The sequence below is a fragment of the Vombatus ursinus genome, unplaced genomic scaffold (assembly GCF_900497805.2).
Source record: "Vombatus ursinus unplaced genomic scaffold, bare-nosed wombat genome assembly UNPS02014799.1, whole genome shotgun sequence".
Lineage (NCBI taxonomy): Eukaryota > Metazoa > Chordata > Mammalia > Diprotodontia > Vombatidae > Vombatus > Vombatus ursinus.
Window position 1 is genome coordinate 29,048,469 of NW_020954577.1, and position 26,603 is coordinate 29,075,071.

The 26,603-nt window shown below is 41.0% G+C and overlaps 1 protein-coding gene across 3 annotated transcripts in view; it reads right to left on the reverse strand.

The window, feature by feature from the left end:
* Positions 1 to 26,603, reverse strand: part of LOC114050580 (collagen alpha-5(VI) chain-like) — a 120,497-nt gene that overhangs the window by 54,143 nt on the left and 39,751 nt on the right. For all 3 annotated transcript variants that reach the window (XM_027872379.1, XM_027872378.1, XM_027872380.1), the window contains exons 7-21: positions 24,863 to 25,435; positions 22,531 to 23,109; positions 21,654 to 21,985; positions 21,456 to 21,543; positions 19,154 to 19,299; positions 17,145 to 17,237; positions 15,177 to 15,230; positions 13,935 to 14,006; positions 13,480 to 13,506; positions 13,120 to 13,164; positions 11,354 to 11,407; positions 8,104 to 8,166; positions 6,693 to 6,758; positions 5,294 to 5,347; positions 1,475 to 1,510 (exon numbers count right to left, since the gene is read on the reverse strand). In XM_027872379.1, coding sequence (XP_027728180.1) covers positions 1,475 to 1,510; positions 5,294 to 5,347; positions 6,693 to 6,758; positions 8,104 to 8,166; positions 11,354 to 11,407; positions 13,120 to 13,164; positions 13,480 to 13,506; positions 13,935 to 14,006; positions 15,177 to 15,230; positions 17,145 to 17,237; positions 19,154 to 19,299; positions 21,456 to 21,543; positions 21,654 to 21,985; positions 22,531 to 23,109; positions 24,863 to 25,435 — 2,282 coding nt within the window. The remainder of the gene's footprint in view (positions 1 to 1,474; positions 1,511 to 5,293; positions 5,348 to 6,692; positions 6,759 to 8,103; positions 8,167 to 11,353; positions 11,408 to 13,119; positions 13,165 to 13,479; positions 13,507 to 13,934; positions 14,007 to 15,176; positions 15,231 to 17,144; positions 17,238 to 19,153; positions 19,300 to 21,455; positions 21,544 to 21,653; positions 21,986 to 22,530; positions 23,110 to 24,862; positions 25,436 to 26,603) is intronic.

Consider the following 26,603-nt stretch of genomic DNA (forward strand, 5'->3'; position numbering starts at 1 on the left):
TTATATTACTGATATACTGATACTGGGGAGCTAGTCCAACTCATGGGTCTTAGGCTGAAATTCCCACTTCTCTTTTTTAGCACCAAGAGATTCAGTGTCCTGGACTTCACCTCCCGCATAATTCTGTGGATGAATTTTTCCCTCTTATTTTCCATTCAAAATATCCATTAAAAAAAATCCCGGTCTAGCATATTTACATGGAACCAGATTCTGCCAATAAATCCAGTCGACTTCACCCTAAATGAGCCCTGCCCAAGTACTTCCACCTGGGCAGAAAGGAGACTGGCAGATTGCTACCAGTGCATGGAACTGTAAAAAGAGGTATGCGGTTGAGTCAGAGAAGCATCCATTTGAGAGTGAGAAGGCACCTTAGAGATGAATCATTTATTGGATCATGGCTTTAAGAGTTGGAAGAGATGTCAAAGACCATCTAAACCAGGAGTCCTTGACCTGTTTTGTGTCATGTACCCTTTGAGAATTTCCCCCTAGACCTAGACCCTCCCCCCTCTTCTTAACTTCCCTGTCACTGTTGAGGGCACCACCATTGTCTCAGTTAGCCAGGCTGGCAGCCTCAGCGTCGTCCTTAACTCCTCCTTTTCTCTCACCCCCATATCTCTCACATCACCTCTCAAGTCCTATTGTTTTTGCTTCCATAGCACGCCTCTCATAGGCCCCTTCTCTCCTCTGATACTGGCACCACTCTACTGCAAGTTCTCATTATATCATCCCTAAATGATTCCTATAGTCTGCTGATTGGTCTCCCTGCCTCAACTTTCTCCTATTCCAGTCCTCCCTTCACCAAACTGTCAAAGTGATCTTCCTAATGTGCAGCTCTCCCCTTGAGATATTTTGGCCTCCTTACTATGCCTCACACAAGACAATCTCATGACCATGAATGTTTTCACCACTTCTTCCCCATCCCTGGAATTTTCTCCTTCCTCATCTCGGCCGTGACTTCCTTCTAATCTCAGCTAAAGGACCATCTTCTGCAAAATGTCCATCTTCATCATAGTGCCTTCCCTCTGAGATTATTTCCAATGTATCCTGTATATGGCTCATTTATGGATTTAGAGTCCAACCCTTTCCTTTTACAGAAGAGGAAACTAAGGCAGAGAAAGGAAAATTTGCTTACCTAAGATTACAAAGGATGTAAATGGTGGGGCTGAGATCCAAAGTTGGGTTTTCTGACTCCAGATCCATTACTCTTTTTACTACCCCCATGTCAGTCAAAACCTATTTACTTTACAGACAAGAAAATTGAATCCCAGAGCAGTAAGGTGACTTTCCTAAGGTCACATATGTGGCAGAGCTGAGATTTGAACCTGTGTCTTTTGACTATAAATATAGTGAACTACATTGTCTCCCAACAAGATCCATCCATGAAATGGGATCAGCTCATGCCCTACACCATCTGCATGCTGGAAGGCTGTTTCCTCATGTGCACAATAAAGGCGAAGTGATACACAACATGTACCTTTGGTCCATGGGTCCCTCTTCGGCCTGGTGGTCCCTGAAACAGAAAAGACAATGAAAATGTCCCTTTAAAATGAATCCGAAATCTCTGGTGCTCAAAAACTTGCCTGATTGACACACATAACGAACACATCCTGAAAGATGTGTCCCTGAGGTGCTTTTTCTGTAAGAATTTCCACACCAGGCACTTAATTACATCCTAATATTTGGGGGATTGATTGCAAACCAATCTAAAAGTCATTACAGATCCAGACAGCATCTAACAGCCACTACCAATTATCTGGGATGCTGCTCTAGAAAACAAATGACCCTGAAGCCCATGGTTCTCCCCTCCTGTCTCAGAAGAGACTCATAAGGCTCTCTCGGCTCGCCGGCCTCCTCAGGGGCATCAGCTCTAACTTGGAATGACTTGGGTTCCAAGGCTCTCCCCTAATCCTGATCCTCTGTTCTGGGTGTGTGTGTGTGAGAGAGAGAGAGACAGAGAGACAGAGAGAGAGAGACAGAGACAGAGACAGACAGAGACAGAGACAGAGAGAGACAGAGACAGAGACAGAGAGACAGAGACAGAGAGAGACAGAGAGACAGAGACAGAGAGACAAGGAGAGAGAGAGACAGAGAGAGACAGAGACAGAGACAGAGACAGAGAGACAGAGAGACAGAGACAGAGAGACAAAGAGAGACAGAGAGAGAGAGAGAGAGAGAGAGAGAGAAGATAAATTATAAGACCCAGGGCCACTGGGGTTTTTTCTCAGCCTGCTGCTGTGCTTTGGAAATTTCTGATGAAGAATGGAAAATCACGCCTCTTCACAAAAGCCACAACCATTTTCATCCAGAGCAAAGGTTCAGTCAACTTTCTGTTATAGGGAGTTTCTCCCCCATCTCTGTCTTTGCAGCTGAGCTAAAGGCTGAAGCAAACATGATGGCTCAGCATCGCCATCTAGTGGCCACTTTGACTTTTCCCATTTGACTTGTCAATCATAAAATAACCAAATTGGAAAAAAAATTCAGATCCTCCTATCCTTGGAAATGTTTCAAGTACAATTATTGAATTTCTGGGCCAAAAGGGGCCTTAAAGAAAAATTGAACTGGATGAGAAATAGGTGAAGGATATGGGATCTGCAGGGATGGAGATTATTATGGCAAAGTGCCTCTGGGAAAGTGGACAACATCTATGCCTTACCAGTCATCTACACCTCAGTATAAATGAGCCTAGCTCATTCTGCCTCGAGTGCAAGCAAGGGGGAAACAGTATGGCACAAGAAGAAGGAAGAATGGGCAAAGAAAGGGGAGATTGAAGGCACAACTTCACGATTCTGTCCAGGACGCTCCGTGGATGTCTGTGAGGAAAGCAAGAACAGGAGAATTTGCTTCTCCAAGGTCCACGGTCCTCTATAAATTGGGGTACCCATTACTGTGTCCAATGGGAACACTAATTTATCTCAATTGGCACATCTATATTGCCATCTAAAGTGACATTCGGTCACTCAACATAGTAATCACAGCAACAATAATGTTTTGGTTTATGTCAGTGATGTTATAAATTTATCCTTACCTAAAGGCTCCCCTGACTTATCTGTCTTACATGATTCACACACCAAAAATGGGGAAAATAATAGCAACCATAATAATAATAAATGGAATGCAGTGTTGTGAAGTTTGAAAAACACTTTATACACATTATCTCACTGGAGCTTCACATAAAGCCTGTGTGGTATGTACTACAAGTATTATTATTATCCCCATTTTATAGACTAGGAACCTGAGGCTGAGAGGTTAAGTGAATGAATGAGTGAATGAATGAGTAAAAAGGATTTATTAAAGCACTTTGCTACATGCTGGAGATACACATAGAAAGTAATAGAGAATAATAATATTAAGCTAACATTTATGTAGCGCTTACTAAGTGCAAAGCACTTGCTAGGTGCTTTATAAGTATATCTCATTTGATCCTCACAACAACCCTAAGAGGTAGGTGCTATTATTATCCCCATTTTATAGATGAGGAAACTGAGGTAAAAAGGGGTTAAGTAATTTGCCTAGGGATATCCATTGTACCACCTAACTGCCCCCCAAAGGCAAGCTAGTCACTACTCTAAAAACAAAAAACCTCATACTTCAATTGAGTAAGATAATACACGAAAGAAAGTTCCTTTTCAGGTTATATGGAAAAGCCTAAAAGTTTTAAGGGTCCCATGATAGGGCAGATGGTAAGTTGCAGAGGTCCTTAGGTGACTTAGCCAGAGTCATACTTCTTCCTACAATGATTAGAACTTAGCTCTTTATAATTCCCAGTCTGGTGCTCTATTACTAAAAAAAAAACCAAAAAAAAAAAAAAACGAAAAACAAACAAACAAACAAAAAAAAAAAAGGCATCATAAATTTCTAGGTGGAAGGCTAGAAAGTCAGAGGTTCAGTGACATTAAGTGACTTGCCCAAAGACACACATGTAAGTAAATGTCAGAGTCAGAACTTGAATCTAGGTTCTTTGCTTGCATATCTAGAACTCTTTCCATGACACCACCATCACCCTAAAGGAGGAAGCAGAGAGAGCTTTTCTCTTAGAAGCTAAAAGATATAAGGCTAACAAAGAGGGATTAGAATGAAATGGGGTGATCAGGGCATAGGTAATCAGAGCTAGAGACAAGAGAGGCACTATGGGAATATAGAAAAATATCCAGCTGTACTAACTCCTATCCCTTGTCCTAACCTCTGAAAAACCCTGCTTAAAGAGACACCGTTAATGACTTTGATAACCTCAGACTTGGTTCAAATGAAAACATTTTCTCCCTTAGGCCAATGAATATCCATAGGCATTGGAATCTTCATTAAACAAGGACTCTTTGCTTCCTCTTTTCTCCCATCCCCACCTCCCCTGACAATTTCCATTTCCTCTCCTTAGATTTACATTCTTCTCGTACAACACATGGCAAATATTCAAAGATACTTCACCAGAAGCAGCAGAGAAGCCTCACTAAGACAATTACATGCTTTTTCTCTTGAGAATTATGATTCAAGATAAACATGGTCGATAAGAACTTAACCAGATCTCTACTCAATTTATTCCTGTTTATTTCCCTCTGGAGTAGGGCGTCCAGCAGAGTCACTAAGAAAGGGCGCCAAAATTTGTCGTTGATAACCAAGCCAAGTAGCTTCATTTCCTCCCTTGAACCAAAGCTCCAAACCAAAGATAGGAGCCTTTGCTCGTCCTTTGGATGTTGCTAATGAAGTACACGTGAGTTTCCTCTTTCATGATCTCTGTACTTTAGAAATACTTCCAACTATTCTAAATTGTCACCTCTAACTTCACTAAGGATGTAGTCACTAAACAACAAGGTCATTTGCCAACCCTGTTATTCTCTCTTAAAAAACAAACAAACCAAAAAAAAAAAAAATCCTACTCTTCCTCCCCCAACCCCAACTTGTGCTAGGCTTACTATCAAGTACAGCACAACAGGATTACATAGGGCAATTTATCACTTGTTCTGATCCTTTCAAATCTTCCCTGATTTGTTTTTTTTCCATCTGCCAAATGGTGGGGGGTGGAAAAGGGGGTGGGTGAGTAAAGAGGAGTAGAAACTTTTACTCATTTTGCAGGAATTTTGTGAACTTAAAAATGTCAAAGTACGTCTGGCCAGCACAGAAGGAACTTTTAGAAAACCTAAATTTATTCCAAATCTCTTCAGATTTACCCAGCAACATCTTTGCTAGATGCTAGAAATGATGTTTTGGGTCACGGGTCCCCTAACTCTCTATTTTGGATTAAGCTACAACAACTACACCGAGACAAGGAAGCTTAGAATGTGCCCATGGCCCCTCTTACCATGTCTCCTCTCGAGTTGGGCTCGCCGTCTGTGCCTTTCTGCCCTCTTTGACCCTAGAAATGGAATACAGTATTCAGAATAACATGCTCAGATGCTCAAAATCAATAATACTTTCCCCAAATTTCAAAGCCCCGCATTCTAGAATTCTTTTGCATATTGCATCTACCAAACAAGTGTCCATCAAGATGATAGAGTAATAGATTTCGAGAAGGAAGGAACTTGAGAAACTAACTAGGCCAACCCTCTCATTTTACAGATAAGGAAGCTGGGGCGTAAGGAGACAAAATGATTTCTTCAAGGTCATACAGGGAGTAAGGCAGGATTTGAACCCAGGTCCTCTGATTTCAGAGCTTTCCAAGGAATCCTGAAAACGTGGTCTGTATGGCTTCTCATAGACTATCCTGGACAGAAACTTAATAGTTTCTTCTCCAAGAGTCTATTCTGAATTTAAAGAAATCAGAAACATTAATAATAATAGCTAACATTAGAATAGCACTTTAAGCTTTGCAAAGTACTTTACATATATTGTTATAATACATATATACAGAGAAATAAAAACATTAATGAATATAAACAAATATGTAAAAAGAATACACATATATACATATAATATATTATCTATATTAAATAGCACTTTCCGGTTAAGCGCTTTATGTATACAGTTTTCCCTTCCACATCATGACTTTCCCCATTGTGGTTTCAATATATGGTGAGTCAACATAAGAAATTAAATGAGAATTTTGGGGGAGTTTTGTGGAAACTACAGATGACACAGGAAGGCCAGCACATGACACAGAGCCTGTGACCAAATACTTGACCCAAATTTTACAATAAGGTACTATAAACATCCCCTAAGAGAAAAAGAAAAAAATCAGACTTCTTCTTTGGTATGAAGAGAAGGCCAAAAAATTTTACTTGGATTTTTCCAGATCCTGGGGGCGCTGCATACCTAACTCCCATGATGTGGAAGGGATGACCATATTATCTCATTTGAGCCTTAAAACAATGCTATACTTTGGGTGCTATTATTATTCCCATTTTATCAATGAGAAAAATGAGAATAGGAGATGAAATGACTTGTCCAGGACAAGTCAGGTTTTAAACTCAGATCTTCCTGACTCCTCAGACCTGCGCTCTATTCACTATACCACCCACCTGCCCCAATATAATATGAATTTATAAAAGATAGATATTGCTTAACAGATTTCCTTTAAATAGTCAGCCCCACAGGGGCAATTAAATTTAACTTGATTTCTAACAAAAATTTCACCTACAACTTTTCAGGATGATTTTTGTGCTTCTGTAAAGACAGACACATGTATTCATTTCTGTTAAAGTCATGCAATAATTTTCAAGTCAAATGAATCATTGTGGGAAAAGTACAATCTATGATATTACTTGTCTTCCTTGCTCTCCTTTGGCTCCCTTAGGCCCTCTGGAGAAATTGTCATTTCCAGGTTCACCCTAAGAAAAGATGACAGCAGAGACAGAAATAGTATGAGTTCTTCAGGACTTTGCCCCAGATGTCAACATGAAGCACAAGCTTCCTCTCTTCTCCCTCCACCCCGTGGAGTGCTAGACCGGCCCATTTCCTTCCCTCGATCCTGGACTGCCTTTCCTTAGTGTCTCCATTTGCTATTCCCTAGGGTCCTATGACCAACATGGCCTTTTCCTGGGATCAGCAGGGTAATTGGTGGCAAAAGCAGCTGTCACCTCTCCTACTGAGTAAAAACTGAGCTCTATCCCTCCCTTGGCCCCACGTTCTTTTGCCTTCCCTCCATTGTGCTTTCTGGAACCCTCTTCCATTGTTGACAAACTCCCTTTCACTCCGGCGTTCCCTTCCTATACCTTCCATCTTCTGGTGCTCCCTGAAAACTATCTTCTTCCTAAGGCCCCACATCTCTTGGCACTATCTCTATGAGTGGTTGCTCCTTTTCCATACCACCAGGTGAAAAAATTGGTGCCATGGTCACTTTCTGATACCATCAACCTGCAATCATCTTTCTGCTCCTTTAAAGAAGGTGCCACCCTGTCTAGATACTTGGTGCTGTCATTAATGGACCTCCAGCTCACTCTCCCTCTTTGCTGACAAGTTCAGTAACTGACTCACTGTCTTCTCTACCTCAACCCCAGTCCCCTTCAAACACCTTGGCCTTCCATTTTCTCAACCTCCTCTACTTCCTTGGCCCCTGTCTACATAGGTGTGGCCATACCTTAGACCATCCCCCCTCTCTGTAAAACTAAAACATCCCTGGGTACTGGAATTCCTAGTTATAATTTTGATTAAAGGAAGTTTAAGACCAAGTATACTCATACTTTCCCCCGTTAAAAATAAACCCAACAGTCATTACTGAGTAATAAGCTACATGGGAAGAAAAGTAGATAAGCTTCTAAACTCTCAGGCTAAGAAAACACACTAAAGAAAACAGGGAACACCTTCTGGTAACAAATTCCTAAAGGCCCAATTTTAGCCAATTCTCCAGCCAGTCTTGATAGAGAAAGGAAAGGGGCCATATCCTGATTTCCCAGTACCCATAGCACAACCGATGATGTTTTTTTATCACAGACAATGGTATCATTTCAATATAACGGGTTTCCAGGTGTGTCTTCAGCATAACTATGTCTGACATGCTAATCTCCCTCCTATAGCAGATCTCAAAAAAGATACTATTTTCATTAGAGTTTCTAAGACTTAACTGAGCTCTTTCCAAAGTTCATTTATCAATATTCATTGATCCATATTGGGTATTGAAATGGAATATGAGTCCCAACTGTACAATACAGAGTCAACTTAGCCCCTAAAACTTACAGGATCTCCCGGAAATCCCTTTCCGCCATGGACACCAGGGGGACCTCTGGTACCCAGACGTCCCTGAAAACAAGAAAGTTCTGAGTGAGAATATAGGTGACTTTTAGGATGATACATAACTTTATCTTACAGTAAGTTTTGCCCTAAAGAACATTAAATGCCAAAAAATCCTATGTGAAAAGGAAAACTGGCTTTCCAAATCACCATTATCTCAATCAATTATTCTGTCATACATGAAATGCCTACTATGTGCCAGGCACTGTACTAAACATTAGAACCAGGTTCCCTGAGGCTTTAACAGGGTCAGTTTGCCTGGTAGTTGAGAAATTTGAATTAATTTCCAGTATCATAATAGGGAGAAATTAAAAATGGAAAAGCTGCAAGGTGAAAAAAATATTCACGAGGAGGGTAGTATTTGCTGAGGTGGATGTCTTTTGTACCTTATACTGACATGAGATTTGCTTATCCTTTTAGCAAATATTTTAAAAACCCTCTTAAGTACAATGCATTGTGGGGAAGACATGAAAATAAAGAAGATGCTGTCCCTGTCCTCAAACCAATTAGTTCTGATACAGAAAGAAAAGGAAGCTTCATCTTGCATCTTTATTTTTATTTTTTATTTTTAGGCAATTGGGGTTAAGTGACTTGCCCAGGGTCACACAGCTAGTTAAGTGTCAAGTGTTTGGTCTGAGGCCGAATTTGAACTCAGGTCCTCCTGACTTCAGGGCTGGTGCTCTATCCACTGCGCCACCTAGCTACCCCTTCATCTTGCATCTTGCCATTGTCCTATAGGACATCTGTAGTTTGATTCTTCTATAACTATGGTATTATCTAATTGTGAGCCCACTTCAATACATTTGTGATCTTACAGATGGTACATCTTATAGATGCTTCCTCACTCTTATTCATACCCTCCTCCTTTAGATCCTCTGGGTGTGATCCACCCAACATGCTGGGCATTGGGTGGGTGGGTCTCCCTCCCAGTTTCTTGACATTGCCGGGGTCTCAATAGAGAATATAAACGTCTACCTATTATTTCCCACTCTTCCATATGACCATCCCACTTCCTTTTCAGGTTATATATCTCCCTGATATACTTTATATTGATTTTAGTCTATAATTCTTTATTGCTAATATTATATAGTCAAATTATGACAGTAATGTATCTTTCCATTGTCTTTATCCCTCAAACAAAGCCTTATTTAAAGAAAATATCAATTTTTTTTTATTTTTTAGTGATTCTCAGTGACTGCAGATTGTGGAATACCACAATCTCCACAAGGTTGTGGGTCATTCATCAGGAGATTATTGGTTTTTAAAAGGGGGGTGTTGTAAAAAGGAGAAGCTCAGAATCATTGAAAACACTGCATAATTTAGCTGATAGTATAGACCATCTCCTCCTCATTGTCCATCTGCAATGCCTGTCCAAGACATGTGTACCAATGGTCTAACTCAACAAACTACCCTTAAAACAGCATATAATCTGGATAGTATGTACTCTGCATTCACTTAGTTTTTTTCCTAGGGTAGATTGCTAGGTTAATCTCTTTTGGGGGACCATGGATCTCATTGAACAGGTCATATCCTGTTCCAGGGATTGATATGATGAGCATGAAGCCATTTGCAAAAAAGGGCATCTGGAGAATCTCACCATTTGTAGGGATTTACTGTTCTCTAGACACCTTTGGTGAACATACGACACCCAGTTTTATGCCTTATTTGAAATCAATATTTAAAGAATAATTTAACAAGGTCATATCTATAATTGCACTTGTAATAGAATCATGGATTATCTTAACATATATGGGAAGCAGGTTGTTGGAAGGGAGACTTTAAGGCTGTATGTTGCTCTACCAAGTCCAATGTTTGTTTGTCATAAATAAATTATAATGAACACAGGGAGACTCTATATATTTTATACTTCTCAAATGTGTGACTATGCAAATTTGGTCTGTTATAGAAAATCACCCATAAAGTCTGCCTATTCTCTTCTCATATTTTTGTTAAGGATATCCCCACTTTCTGTACAGACCATTCTCATAAAGTCCTTCTAGGAACCAGAAAGCAGAATAGGGGTAGGTGAATGCCAATGTCTCCCCTACCCCCTCTTTTGGGGGATGGTAATAATATTTCTATAATCTTTTCCATTCTTTTGGAATCTTCCTCTTTGAGAGATATTAAAAGTTGATCTCCAAATATTTTTAAAATTATGCCACTGCCCAAACTGGTTTCTTCTGTAAGTGTGTGGTCTGGTCTAGCCATTTTTCTCAATTTTACCGTAAGTGCCCTTTTCAGTGCTTTCCATCGTACATTGGGTACCGAAGTGGTGGAATGCAAATACGACACTTCTACCACCGTGGATGATGAAATGAGATGATCAGAAATGCCAGCAGGTCCATTTCATCTGGTGTCTACTGTCTTTCCAACAATTTCATCTATAAATGCTTTCAGGATGATTGGACGTGTGTCACAAGCCAAGCTTTATTCAAGTTTGTCTTTTTGTCCCCTGATCATTTCCTGTTTTATGAAGGGTTATTGGTGGTAATCTTTCAACTTGTGAGGCACAGGAGGTCTGTAGACACCCACCAAATACCACTGAGTTCTTTGGATACTTCTATCTTAAGTATTCTCATCCCACTTTGGAGCTGTGACATACTTTAAAGCCATGGGAAGAAACACATTCATTGTTTTATCATAGTGATAATCACCTGTGTGATAAACATTTAAGGATACCCATGCATTATAAATAATATATGCATATCAGTAAATAATAACTGATGTCTATAGCACCTTGAAGTTTCAAAGTACTTTCTATATATTATCTCATTTGAGCTTCACAACATTAAAACAAACAAATAACTGGAACTGTGATTTCATTGCCAAAGGGATCTCCCAGTGAGGAAACTCCCTCCGCCAATGGAGAAGGGTACCTGTCCTGCAATGCAAAGTGCCTGAGACATGAGAGGTTAAATGTAAGTATGTGACTGAGGCAGAACAAGAACCTAGGTCTTCCTGACTGCAAGGTTGGCTTTGTGTCCACTATAACATATTGCCTCTCACTACAGATGATAATATCCTCATTTTACAGATGAAGAGAGTGAGGCTCAGATATTACATGACTTGCCCTCTATCATATAGCTAGTAAGAGTAAGGGGTGGGATTTGAATCTGGGTCTTTCTGGCTTTGAGTCCAGTGTTCTATCCATGACACCACAGTGCCCTGACTTCTCATAGGTGTTAGAAAACCTTACCTGGGATCCTGGGTCACCTTTCTCCCCCTTCTTCCCAGGAGTTCCATGAAAGCCCTGAAAATGGAAGAAAAAAAAGGGAATGTGTTTTTTCTTCTTTTGGTATTACCCAACTAATGCTAAAGAGCTGGGCTCATTGCCTGAAGTAGTCTCGTCTTCATGGAGATTGATGATGCTTTGGTACTCAACATCTCCTCAGCTACCTCTCTCCTCTGACTGGAGGGCTGGAGGATGGAGCAATGGATGCTCCACCAAACTTTCATCTGTAGAGGGCTCAGAATGTTCTGGTTAACTTCATTTCCCATCAGTTGCTCTTCCTCCTTTCACCTCCATGAACATCACCACCCCCACCTCTGGCAGCATCCTCCTCTCCTCAGCTTCCTCTTATATATTGTCTTCCCCTATTTGACTGTAAGCTCCTTGTTGTGAACTGGTCCAACCATTCCAGAGAACAATTTGGAGCTATGCCCAAAGGGCTATAAAACTGCATACCCTTTGACTCAGCAATAAGGTCTGTACCCCAAGGAGATCAAAGAAAAAGGAAAAGCAACTATTTGTAGAAAAATATTGATAGCAGATCTTTTTGTGGTGGCAAAGAATTGGAAATCAGGGGATGTTCATCGATTGGGGAATGGTTGGACAAATTGTGGTATCTAATTGTGACAGAATGAGATGGTTTCAGAAAAACCTGGGAAGACATGTAATTGGTGCAAAGTGAAGTAAGCAGAACCAAGAGAACATTGTACACAGTGACAGAAATATTGTATGATAATTAACTGAGTGACTTAGCTATTCTGATCATGACAACTATACAAGACAGTTCCAAAGGACCCATGATGAAAAATGCTCTCCACCTCCAGAGAGAGAACTGATGAACTCTGTGCTTATTTTTTTTAATTAATTTATTTTGATTTATTAATAATCACTTCCATAAGCTTTTGAGTTTTAAATTTTTCTCTCCCTCCCTCTCCTCCCTCCACCTTGCACCTTGCAAGATGGTGCACAATCTGATATAGGCTCTACATATACATTCCTATTAAACATATTTTCACATTAGTGATGTTGTAAGTAAGAATTAGAACAAATAGGAGGAACCACCAGAAAGAGGAAACAAAACACAACAGAAGAAAAAAAATAACAAATAGTATGCTTCGATCTGCATTCAAATTCCATAGTTCTTTCTTTGGATGTGGATAGCATTTTCCATCACGAAGCCTTTGGAGATGTCTTAGATCCTTATATTGCTGAGAAGGATTAAGTTTATCAATATTAGTCATCGCACAACACAGCTGTTACTGTGTACAACATTCTTCTGGTTCTGCTCAATTTACTCAGCATCGAACTGATGAAATCTGAATGCAAGCTGAAGCATACTTTTTCAACTTTCTTTATTTTTCTCCTTTTTTGGTCTGTGTTTTCTTTTGCAACATGGCTATTATGGAAATATGTTTTGCATGACTAAACATGCGTAAGTGATATCAAGTTGCTTGCCTTCTCAAGAATTGGGGGAGGGATGGGAGAAAGGGAGAAAATTTTTTTACTCAAAATTTTAAATTATGAATGTTAAAAATTTATTTATATGTAAAATTGGTAAATACTTAACAAAATAAATTAAAATATTTTGAAAAAAAGACCATAAGCTCCTTGAGGGTAGAGACTATCTTTTTTATTATTTCTATCTCCATCACTTAGTACAGTGCCTGGCACATAGTAGGCACTTAAAAAGTGTTTATTGATTGTTGACTATTGACTATGAAGGGGAAAATTACCTCTTCTCCATTTATCCCATCAATTCCATAATCTCCTTCTTCTCCCTGATGAATCAAAAAGGAAACAAGAAGTAAGCATCAGAAGTCATTCTGTATATATTCTTTTTTTTTCTTTTGGGTGAGGCAATCGGGGTTAAGTGACTTGCCCAAGGTCACACAGCTAGTAAGTGTCAAGTGTTTGGTCTGAGGCCGGATTGGAACTCAGGTCCTCCTGACTCCAAGGCCAGAGCTCTATCCACTGAGCCACCTAACTGCCCCCTCTCTATATTCTTTAACAAGTAGTTTGTGGACTGACAGAACATTCTTGGGAACAAATATACAAATAAAAGAATCAAATTTAGAAGGAAAATTTCACTGTACCTCAAATCCATTTATTCCTCTGAATCCCTGAAAGAAATTAAACATTAGTCACTTACAGATACAGATGAAAATAGAGAGGCAAAGTATTTTAGAACTCACTCATTTTACGGATGGCAAAACCGAAGCCTAAAATAGATGACGTTGCTGAACTAAGATGTCTTAGAGTTTTATAGACTCTGTTACTCTGTAGAGACCCTAAGAGGGATATGGACTTGAATAAGAGTCAAGAAGGAGATTGGCTGTGATGATGGCAGAGGAGGAGGAAGAGGGAAGGAGAGAGAGAAAGGGAGAGGGAGAGAGAGGGGGCGAGAGAGAAGGAGACAGAGACAGAGACAGGGAAAGGGAGGGAGAGAGAGAGGGAAAAGGCAGAAGGAGAGGGAGAAGGGGAGGTGGGAGGAGGGAGGGAGGGAAAGGGAGGGGAAGAGATTTAAATAATATTTCCAACAGATTCTTACCTTAAAGCCCCTATCACCCTGACATCCCGGAGCACCTCTTTGTCCTTCTGGCCCACTGTTTCCTCGTAACCCCTGAGAAAAGGAACCAAAAACATTTAGATATGTCCCATCCATTAAAATGAAGCTGACCTTCTACTGCAAACCTGTCCACTGACTTTTAGAAGAATTAACAGGGCATTGGGGAACCCCCCACAGGTAGCAGATCCACAGGCAGACGCATCTACTTGTAAAGATAGTACAGAAGGTCTATCCTCTTGCCTCCTTCCTCCCCCCTAAGTCCTGCTCTGTAAATGAAACTCTCCAGTGGTGGGGATGGGGCTGAACCTGTGATTTCAGGGGTTTAGGGAACTCCCAGGCAAGGAAACTCCCACTACCAGGGTAGGTCAAGCAAGACCTTCTCTACAATTATAGTGTTGAACAGTTGGGTTGAGCACTGAGAGGTTAAGTGATTAGCCCAGGGTCACACAGCCAGTGTGTGTGAGAGGCAGGATTTCAACCCAGGTCATCTTGGCTTCAAGGCTGGCTCTCTATCTGCCAGGCCATGCTGCCTCAGAAATACCATCAAAGAATGCAAAGGGATGCTTGGGCACTTCCCATGAAACTTATGCTGTGACCCAAGATCTAGAAGCCATTTCATCTTGTGCCCACCCTCCCAGGGCTCTCTAGGGGCTATTGGGCAGCCCTTGCCAGGACCAATCATGTTGAGCCAAAGGAGTGACCATGGCTAATACAAGAAGCTGGTCCACCTAAGGGTGGGGGGGTGTCTGCAGATCAGAGATTGCTAACTGAGAATTATTTAGCAACAGGGACCATGGAAAAGACTTCCACATGGGGAGCATTCAGACGTGGTCAAGGCCACCTCAAAGAACATGTGGGGTTGGGACAGTACACATTCTCCCTCACCCCCAACACTGTCCTCTCATTTCCATGAAAATATATTTATATGGGTGAAATCGGGTTAAAATGAACACCAAGGAGAGCCTGAAAGGGCTAAGGCACAAAGGGGTAGAATATAACTTCGCAAGTAGAAGGCCATGGTAGCGCCATAACTGTCAGAAACCTTGGGATACCAAGAGGCTAGTGCTTGGGGAAGAGGCCTGGGCCAAGAAGGAGCTCCAGGCCACCCGACGAGTAGACAGAAGCCAGCTGGCTTTGCCACAGGTGTTCACCCCGTATTCCCTGTTGGAAGGCCAAAGTCTTTCCTGAGCAAGAAGCAATCAATGAGGAGCAGTAATGACTCACGGGTTCTCCGTCTTCTCCTCTGTGCCCTTGGCTGCCTTTCTGGCCCCAAAATCCCTGTGAAAGAAGAAACAAGAGCAACAGAGCTTCAGTCATCACCATGGAGCTGAACCTATGAAGGCATTAGGACTTTGAGTCAAATTCCTCGGTCTAGCATCCTCAGTGTGCTAGGCCCAAGGTGGGGACTAGGCAACCCGTTCCCCTTTAAGAAGATGAAATCTTTGAGCTCATTTCTGGCTGTCATTGCCATGTGAGATGGAGCATGAAGGGAAAGGACGCACGTGAAGCATATTCCTAGCCTAAAAGCAACATAGAAATGCTGGCTGTTACTTTAGGTCGGACAGCATCAGCTCAGATCCAAGCTTCTTACTTATCACTTATGTGACGTTGAGCAAAGTCACTTAACCACAATTTTTTTTTTCTTGAAAAATCAAGGACTAGATTATAGCGGTTAAGCGACTTGTCCACAGTCACACAGCTAGTAAGTGTGTATGAAGCTGGATTTGAACTCAGGTCCTCCTGACTTAGGTGCTCTATTCAATGAGCCACTTAGCTACCCCTAGACTGGATCTTAACCAGGGGTCTGCAGACAAATTTTAGGGGAATCTGTGAACTTGGGTGGCAATAAAATTTACTTCTTTTTTTTTTCCACTAACCTCTAACTGGAATTTAGCATTTCCTTTACTTATTTAAAAACATCATTCAGAGAAGGGGTGTGTAAGCCTCACCAAACTGCCTGGGGCAGGGATGGGGAGCCTGCTGCCCTCAAGGCCACATGTGACCCTCTAGATCTTCAAGTGCTGCCCTTTGACTGAATCCAAGTTTGGAATCCAAGATCCAGTCAAAGGGCCACACTTGAGGACCTAGAGGGCCACATGTGGCCTCGATGCCTCAGGTTCCCCACCCCCGACTAGGAGGTCAATGACCCACAAAAAGGTAAGGACCCCTGAACTAGAGGCTCTAAATCCTATGTTGGCCTGGTTCAGATTCCAGGCCATTCTTTTTCATTATAGAAGCTTCAGGGGAAATTGGAGGCCTATAAATGTGACATGGCCCCACCCGATCAGCCCCTCTAAGAACTCCTTTGGTCAAGCTAGATGAGTGACCTATGTGGAAAGATTGCTTTTATTACTTTTATTTCTACTTGACTTGAGATCTAAGACAATGAGAACTCAGATATTAAACAATGTGATTAGACATAAAAGGGAAGGGAAATACCTCTTTGCACCTGTCTATACCTTAGTATAAGACTTTCCAGATCTCAGAATCCATCCTTTTCATCATTTCTTATTATGCCATAATATTGCCTTGCATTTGCATATCATAATCGTTTCAGCCATTGCCCAATCAATGGGCACCCCCTTAGTTTCCGGGTCCTTGCCACTACCAGAGAAGCTGCTATAAATAAGGGTTTTCTTTTGTCTTTTCAAAGCAGGGAGGAGGAAGGTTAGGCAGAAGGTGGAAAGGAGAAAAAACAAATTCTTAATTGAAAAAAACAAAATTTTTAAAAGTCTATAACTAACTATAGATGCCTCAAACAATTGCCTAAGGCCCAGTGAAGTCAAGTGATTTACCTATGGCCACAGAGGCAGTAAGTAGAAAAGTCATTATTCAAACTGAGGTTCCCAGACTTACAAAAAAAATTCACTGAGGAGTGGGGCCCTAGTGAAGGGCTCCATTGGTCTGCAAGGGCTTTTGGGGCTGCAGGCTCTCCACAGAGTCACCAAAACTTTGGAGGTCTATGATGAAACTTGGCCTCAGACAGAGTGCTCCAAGACTCCATTTCTACCTGAAAATCACTGACTGTGGGATTGGAGAATCAGCCAATCACAGCAATTACAGCAGAAGTCACTTGTGCCCCATAGCACTCCTGATACACCATCCACAAGGAAAGAGAGCAGCAGAGAAAGGTAACAAGAGCTTGGTCACAGGCAGACCAGATCGAGACAAAAATCAGAACTCTAGATGCACCTTTGCGCCTCTTGATCCTGGTGATCCCGGTGCCCCTGGAGCCCCTGAACACTTGCAAAGGGCACAACAGCAATGTCTTTCTGCAATATTGTCCTAGAGAGGAGAGAAAGTGGGTGAGCATCTTTCTTCCAGAAAGGGAAGGGAATACGCATTTATAAAACACCTACTGCATACCAAGCACTGTGCTAAGAGCTTTACAAATATTATCTCATTTGATCTTCACAACCACCCGGGAAAGAGATGGCTGTAATTTATCCCCATTTTACAGTTGTGGAGGCTGAGGCAAACAGAGGTTAAGTGACTCACCCAGGGTCACACAGTTAATAAGTGTCTGAGGTCAGATTTTAATTCAGACCTTCCTAACTCTAGGTCCACCACACCACCTAGTTGCCTCTTAAAAAAAAAAAGACAACCCTCCTCCCCAAAAAAAAGCATTGTCCAGGTCCTGTTTTCAAAGTCCCAAATGGAATCAAACCAAATGAGTCTTTATTAAATGCCACGTACCAGTGTCCCCTAGTCCACTAGACCCTAGGAACATAAAAACAAAATGAGACAGCCCTTGTCTGCTAAGAGTTTACATGCTACTGAGGCAATGAAACACATTCATAGGTACATAAATACAAGATGCATACAAAATAAATATAGCCTGGCCCCCTCCTACCTTTCCAGTCTTCTTGTACCTTACTCACTCTTACAGACTCACCAATCTAGTGACCTTGGCCTCACTGCTGTTCCTTGAACAAGACCCTCCATCTTCAGAGACTGAGTATTTTCAATGGCTGTTCCCCATGCCTGCAATATTCTATTCCTTCATCACTGCCTGGCTTCGCTGGCTTCCTTCAAGTTTCAGCTTCTATGCGAAGCTTTTCCCTATTCCTCTTACTGCTACTGCCTTCCCTCTGTTGATTATCTCCAATTTGCCCCGTGTATATTTTTATACACTTGTTTGCATGTTGTCTCCCCCATTAGACTGTTAGCTCCTTGAGAAAAAGGACTGTTTTTGCCTTTCTCTGTGTCCCCAGTGCTTAGCAGAGTGTATGGCACACAGTAGGGCTTAATAAATGTTTGTTGAGAGATTGACTCACAATGACGGGGAGGCATTGGTGACTATTCCCAATCTTTACTAATCCTCCCAATGATTGTCCTGTCTCTTGAAGTGGCCCTTTAACTCTGCTCACCATCCTTGAGCACCAAACATGACCCTTCACCATGGAGGGTCCTGGAACTCCCTCCATGCATGGAGAACTGGTCTAGTTAGCTTACTACTGCTTCTGATTCCTTTCACACCCACAAGACTTAAGGAAATCTTTGTGCATAGAAAGCAAAAAAAGTTTCCACTTTTTTTTTTTACAACAGGAAAACTTTATCATCAGAAGAAGCACTTCTTCCCCACCCCAGTTGAACCCTCCAGATGAGAAGAACATTGGGGCTGGGAGTGGTGACACTGAAGATAGCAGGAGTTTGCTCCAGGGAAGAGGGGGAAGTATTGACTTGTCCCCGTAGGGAAGGAGCAGTGTCGTGACTATCAGCCACTGTCTCTATCTTGTATGTACTTAGTTATTTTCTATGTTGCCTCCTCCCATTTGAATGTAAATTCCTTGAGGTCAAGGTTTGTTTCTGCCTTTCTTTATAATCCAGTGCTTAGCACAGTTCTGGACACCAATGCTTATGGACTGAATAATACCCTCTTATTCACCAAAATGGCTCCTGAGACCTTGGTCAAATGTGAAGAATGGTTAGGAACACTTACTTCTTGTGTGGTTTGACAGCACAAACTTTTTCCTTATTTTGTCATCCTATATGCATTTGAGTAGCTTACTGTGGTGCTACCAAGAAAGAAATGTTGAGGAAAAAAAGATATTCAGGTCCCAAAAGGTTCTCCACTCACTGTGGGGCATCAGAGGGACAACTGGGTACTTATTTAACCAAAGTCAATAAAAGGCAATCCCTTGCCACTCCTAATATAAATGGTTAAATCATCTTAACTTTGGACAACCAAGGTAACTCACCAGGTACTTGGTCAATGTGCTGCTCAAGTCTCTCATTCCAATACTTAAATGTGTCCTGTATTCAAATCCTTTTCCAAATTCAATAGTTGAAAAGTCATCATGATGAGTGGTGGTATTCAGGGCAACAACGAACAAGCCCATCAACCCTTATGAAGATAGATAACAGAGACAAAACATGAGTGGGTCCAAATGAAAAAAACCCCCACTAACTAGATGCCATTCCCATAACAAGACCCTATGCAGTAGCAACTAATGCATGTCTACTAATGAATTAATCATGCAACAAGTATTTTTTAAACTCTTACTGTATACCAGGAACTGTACCAGGTAGAATGTGGCGTAAAATGTTGCTCTAAGCCCACATATTTTCTCCCACATTGCTTTCCGTTTTTCCTAGTTGTTCTTATCAAATAGTGAGTTCTTTTCTATGTTTTCAGATGTGTCAAACACCAGGTTACTGAGCTCCATTATTTCTGATTCTCTCTTTTCTTATATGTCTCATTAATCTACTTTTCTATTTTTTAACCATTTCCAAATAGTTGATGAGTCCTACTTTATAATATAGTTTAAGGTCTGATAGTGCTATTCCCCCTTCATCATTCCTACCTTTTTTTTCCTTTCCTACCTACACATTTCCCTTCCTTATTCTAGTTCCTACAAATGAATTTTGTTGTTAATTGGTCTAGTTATGTAAAGTATCTCTTTTGTAGTTTAGTATAGTGCTAAATCTGTAATTCAGTCAGTCAAGAAACAATTGTTAAGTGTCTACTACGTGCCAGGCACTGTGCTAAGTGCTGGGGATACAGAGAGGGAAAAGAGTCCTTGCCCTCACAAATAGGGGAAACAACAAGTGAGCAAATATGTTCAAACAAGCAATATACAGGATATATATATATATATTATATATATGTATCTGTATATATATGTATCTGTGTGTATATACATATATATATATACACACACATACATACACAGGAGATATATACAGGAGATTATACACACACACACACACACACACACACACACACAAAGAGAATAAATAGGAATTAAGAGAGGGAAGGCACTAAAATTAAGAAGGGTTGGGAAAGGCTTTCTGTAAAAGATGAGGTTTTAATTGGAATTTAAAGGAAGCCAGGGAATCCACTTTGTTAATATGGCCATTTTTATTATGTTGGCACAGTCCGGTCATGAGCACTAAATTTCCACAGCTATTTATGATGTGTGTGTTTTTTTTAATTTCTTCATGGAACTTTTTGTGATTGAATTTATACAAGTGTTGAGTGTTCTTTGGTAGATTGACTCTGATATTTTATTCATTCTGAATTTATTTTGAATGAGATTTCCTTTCCTATTATTGCCTCTTGGATTTTGTTATTCTCATATAAAAAAGCTATTCACTTTTGTGGATTTATTTCATAGAATGCAACTTGGTTAAAGCTATTAATCTTCTCATTGTTTTTTCACTGATTCCTTAGAGTATCTAAAAAAAAAAACAACCATCAGATCATTAGCAAATAGGGATGGTTTTATTTTTGTTCATCTTTATCCCCTTTTCTTTTCTTATTGATTTGCTATCATTTCTAGAATTGTGTCAAATAATAATATCAAATATCAAATAAAGGAGATGGGGCATCCTAGCTTTCCCTCTACTTCTAGTGTATCTCCATCATGTGATTCTTGAAGAACTCATGAATAAAGTAAGCTGCTCAACATCAGATTTGGGGTGGGAGGGAGTTCTGAAGTTTCAGAGACCAAATTTAATGACAAATTTCTGGACCTTCCTTCTTTCAAGACCTGCACAGAGGGACTAGATCTAGTAGGAAAAGATTCCCATTTGGTAAGCCCACAGTGATCGCAGGGATTCCAGACTGAACTAGGAATGCATGAGCATAGAATATTCCTACTACTGCCCAAATAGTAACCCAAGTCAAGCCAAACCAATATTATTTTAATGAATAAAACCTCAAGCCAGAACTGAACCCTCCAGAGATGTGTTCCTGGGAAATCATGCATGTGCACAGTTCTGTAACAAACACAAGATTTAATTAAGCCAAAATAAGACCATCCCTTGTGCTACAAAGGTAGGACCATCAAACCAATTGCTCACTCCTTGTAATTCCCTTCATGAAGAGTTCTAGTACATCCCTAAAAGAGCTGCATCAGACAGGAAAAGGAAGCCTGTGAGACATTTTTTTAAAGGTCTGATTTGCTACTATTTCAGCAAATGCCAAAATCCAGAGCAGCCCTGGAGTGCAGGTCTAAAGGTATTGAACAAATTCCATGACATTCTTCAATCAGTTACCTTGTTCTCTGAGCTCATCTGATTTCTTTTCAAGCCTCCAGAGATCATTAGCCCCAGGCTGGAGACCATCAGAAAAAATGAGTATCACCTAGAGAGAGACCAAGCAGGAGAAGGGATAGGTTTGGCAACTAAAAACTAATTGGAGTATGGGAGGGAGGAAAAAATACCAAGATTTTGGACTCAGAAAATAGTAGTTACCTTTCCATGATTTTCAGAGTGATTAAATACACTCCAAAGTGACTCTAGATCAGTCACTTGAAGATGAGATGGCCCACTGACTGTGACCTGTCTCAGGGTTTCCATCATTGTTTCTTCATAGATCTGGAACCTGGGTTCAAAACTGGTATCAGTGGTCACCTTAAATGCCACACTAACTTGGGTCTTTCTCCCACAGCTCACACCTCTTAGGGAATTAATAGACTGTAGGAGGCCTGGAAGGTAAGATTCAAGGTGGGGTTGACCCTCAAACAAGGTCTGCCCTCTCCGATGGGTTGAGATGTCAAAGCCTATAACAGTATCCACAAAGCAACCTGGAGATAGAGGGGGAGAATAATCATCCATTAATGTACAGACCCAAGGAAGGATAGGGGGGACAGGAAGGAAGGGGAAAGTTAGCCAATTACAGAATTATGGATTTCTTTCTCTAAAAGTGTCCAAGACATTTGGGACTACTGCAATCTTCTCAATTTATAAAAATAACAGATTTTGAACTCAAATCTTCCTAATTCCAGGTCCAAATCTCCATCTGCTATGCCACCTACCTGCCTCTGGGTATAAGGATTGATGTGTGTGAGTACACGAAATAGAAAACTAGTCCTCCCCTCTCTCCCTCAATCCACCCCACCTCTGTGCAAAGGGTATTGGTACAAAGGGGCTGATTGATGACAGCTCAGTGCCTCTACCATAATTTTGAGCAGGTCACCTACCTCCTTGCCCCTCTCCCAGAGCATAACCTGCTAGTGACAAGTTTTCTAAGAAGTGGGGAGGGGAATGCCATGGAATACTGTCAAAGAATTGGAGACTGGCAAGATATCCAGTAAGACTGCAAAAAGCAGTGGGAAAAGGGGACACTTACTCTCTTTCTGACAGTTGCGACAGATTTCCCGGACGACCCTTTTTTTCACATCTACTTTCTTCAAGCTATCAAAATCAGACACCGTGATGATCTTCTCAGGGTTGTGGGTGATATGAAGAAACTCATCATTTCGAACATTCCCAATCCCCAAGGCTACGATACACACGCCAAGCTCTCTCAGTTTTGCCACAGCTTCATTCACCATGGCCACGCTTCCCTTAGGCTGCCCGGATAGAACAACAAAGAGTATCTGAGGAACCCCAGCCACGATCCTGCTTCCAGAAACCAATGTGTCCTTCATGTGGCGAAGTGCAACTTCTAGCCGAGGACTTCCGTTGCGCTTTGAAGTCGCCAAAATTTTAGCTTTCCGCTCATTTTTATCCAAAGTATCATTCAGTTGGATTATTTCCTGGTGAAGGGTGCCTAACTGTGACAACCCAACATGTGTGTTTTCGGATGAAACATCAAGATTATCAATGATGTCTGCCAAAAAATAAACCATTTTGCCGAACTCCAGCTCAGTCACCAAATCAGAGCCATCACAAAGGAAAAACACATCTGCTTTTTTCATGTCACAAACTGAAAAAAAAGGAGTCAAGATTCTATATTATATATGTATATATTGAAGGAAGGAAAGAAATGGGAGGGGAGGGAAAGAGAGAAGGGGGAGGAGAAGGATGTAGGACCTTTCCTAAACTCAGATGTCTCACATATTCCACAGATGGTCTCACCAAGGAGCAAAGTTGGGTTTCTCACAGAGAATGAGGGGAAAGGGGAAAGGGGAAAGAATGGTGAAAAGACTACTTTAACATCTGCAAATCACTTTACAAATAACTCATTTGATGGTCACAACCCCCCTGGGAGGTAGATGCTAAATAATATCATCCCTATTTTACAGATGAGGAAACTGAGACATACAGGGGTTAAGTGACTTGCCCAGGATTACACAACTAAGTGTCTGAGGCCAGAGTTGAACTCAGGCCTTTGTGACTCAGGCCCAGCACTAGGTGCCACCTAACTGCTTCCATTTTAGAATGACTATGAAGACAACTAATATGAAAGGCCAAGGATGATCCCCAAGGGAAGGGAAGTAAGACATGACAAAGGGATACGATTGCTAGAAGCCCTTCTCAGACACTTACTAGCTTATTTAACCTTTCTCAGCCTCAGTTTTCTTATTTGCAAAATAGGGATAATAGCACCCACTTTGCCCAGTGGTTGTGAGGATCAAATAAGATGGCATTTGTCAAGCACTTTACAAACCTAAAAGCTATTATTTTTTGTTATCTGAATTAGCTGTTCATATAGCAATGCTCATCAGAGGCATTTTTAGTGTGAAATGTGGCCATAACAATAGGAGGGAAATCTGAAGTTCCCATGTGGATTTGCTGATGTTAAGTTCCCCAAAGAGAAATGGGAAGGCATTTGATGTGAAGCTCCCCCAAGGGAATGGATTAGGGGGTATAGAACTGGAAGAATTCTTAGAGATCATCTAGTCCAATCTCATTTTACAGATGGGGAAACTGAGGCTGAGAGAAGAGAGGTGACTTGCTTAAAGTCACACAGGTACTAAGAAGAACAGCCAACATTTGAACCTAGGTCCTTTTGAAGCCAAATTTAATGCCCTTTCCACTGTGGTGGTTAACTCAGGGGGATTGCTTACTGATGTCTGAGAGCATACTAATGGCATTCATTTGAGATGCACATAATTGCATCAAGAGCCCAAATGTTTAAAGGTGAATTCAATTTCAATCAGTTCAACTTTTATAAAGACAATAAGCACTAACTATGTGTAATGCACCATGGAAGGCACTAGAGATGGCAAGGCAAAAATTAAATAGTCCTTGCTCTCATGGTGGGTTATAGCTTGTTGGAATGAAGAGCAGGTGAAAAGCTGGTCTGTCACCAGCTACAAACCTTCTCACCTGAGTTGGGTCTCAAACTGAGCCATGATACCCCAAACCCACTGAATCAACAGAACATCATGAATGGAAATGTAACAAGCTAAGGACAGAGAGGGAGGCCAATGGAAACTTCTCTCTCTGAAAAGAGAGACCCTACAAAATAATGGGGACCTCTGAGACCCACGTGCAGATTGAAAGTCATTCTTCACTTGGAGAGTCAGAGGATTAAGAACTGGAAGGATCACAGAATGATAGATTTAGAGCAGGAAGGAACTTATATTCCAGCCCCGTTACTTTACTGGTAAGGAAACTGAAGCCCAAAGAGTTTGAACCAAGGTCACATGGCTAGTGTGTGGCATCCTTAATGCCACTGTTTCACATTAGTTTTAGGCAGATCTAGTATGTGACCTTTTAATGTAGCAACTTACCATCAAGTGAATTGTCACAAGCTTTTTTCTCAATGGGGAGGTAAATTTCTTTCAGTTTTTCAAAATTGTCTACCATGAAATATTTGTCTTTTGAGCCTGTTATATCAAACAGTTCTTTCTCAGAAGCAGCAGCTACACCCACTCCATAGATGATGATGTTCTTATCTCTTAGTGTCTTGGCTGTGGCCTCAAGATCTTTACTATCATGAGATTCCCCATCAGTAATCACAACAAGCATTTGCTTTACACCCCTGTTCATTCGACTGCCATTTTTCTCAGTAAATAGCTCGTGGGATTTCTTCAGAGCCTTGGCTGTGTAAGTGTTTACTCCTCCTTGCGAGTATGTAAGTCCCTTAATGACGCCTTCCTTGGTCGAGTAGGTATTAAGGTGGAAGAGGATTTCAGGATCATCTGCATATTTGAGGGCTCCGAACTGAACACGGTCTCTGCCAACATCCGCCTTGTTGACCAAGTGCATCGTGAAGTTTATCATGCTCTGATGCTGATGAAAGCTGATGCTCGAGGAATCATCCAGCACAAATACAATGTCTAGCTTTTGAATCTGTTTGCATTCTGCAAGAAGGAGAAAAGTTTCATAATAAAGGCCAAGCAGTTAACATCCTACAGCATCTGCTGGGGAAAGCAATTCTCATGGAAGATGGGCAGTATTCCTGCACATAGAAAACACTAAAGAGATAATCCCAGAGTTGAAAGAAACCTTAGCTGCCACTCAGTACAACCCATACTAGAAGAAAGGACTCCTAGCAAGTAATACTTTACAAGGAATCACATAACTATTGCTCAAAGACGTCCAGCGAGGGGGAACCCATGAACTTCCCAAAGCAGCTAATTCTTCTTTTGGGTAATGCTACTCATTGGCAACACTTTACTGAGATCAAACCTCAAAGTGTTTTTTGTGACCTTCTGCTCCTACTTCTGTACTCTGGAGCCAAATTTTAAAAAAATCGATTTCCACAGATTGACCTTTTGAGTACTTGAAGACAGCTATCATGCCCAGTCTGGACCTTTCTCCATCCCTGAGTTCCTTCCAGAGGCTATATGGATTCCTTGCCTTTTCTTCCTCTGGACATCTCCTTCAGTTATCTAATCTCTATACTGTGCTATTTCCAAACTGATGTTTGAGGAAAATCTAATTACTATTAATTGAAGGTCAGCATTTGAAATAAGATATTTCACTCATTCATACCCAGAAAAACATACATATATCTGAGAAAAGAAGGCATGGCCACATGGTTAATCTTGCCTTCTGTCTAAAAGGTTGGATTTACAGAACTGTTGGCTCAATTCTTTAATCTGTGGTACCCAAGATACTTTGGACCCTCCCCCTCTCTCAGAACTGGATCAGTCTCATGGGCTAAGTTAAAACCCACGATTGCCTTTAATTTGTATGTTGATTGGTGTGTTCCTTGATTGCTTGATTATTTCAAAAATCATTGCAGCATTAGCTGCCAATGAGCTTAACACTACGGGTTTTATAAATAACTACTTCCTGTTTGAATATAAAAGACATGAAATGGCTTGAAACTATAGCTGTGGACTCAACTGGAAGATAAATATAAAATCTTTAAAACTAGAAAGGGAGATCTGTATTTAGGTCATCTACAGGAGAATGCAAAGATAGAAGGGAATAGGAGAATTTGAAGGTGAAAAGGTAGACTGTCTTTCCATCTCCAACACCATACTATTCATGGCTCTCTCTAAGCACGTCTATATATTTCAA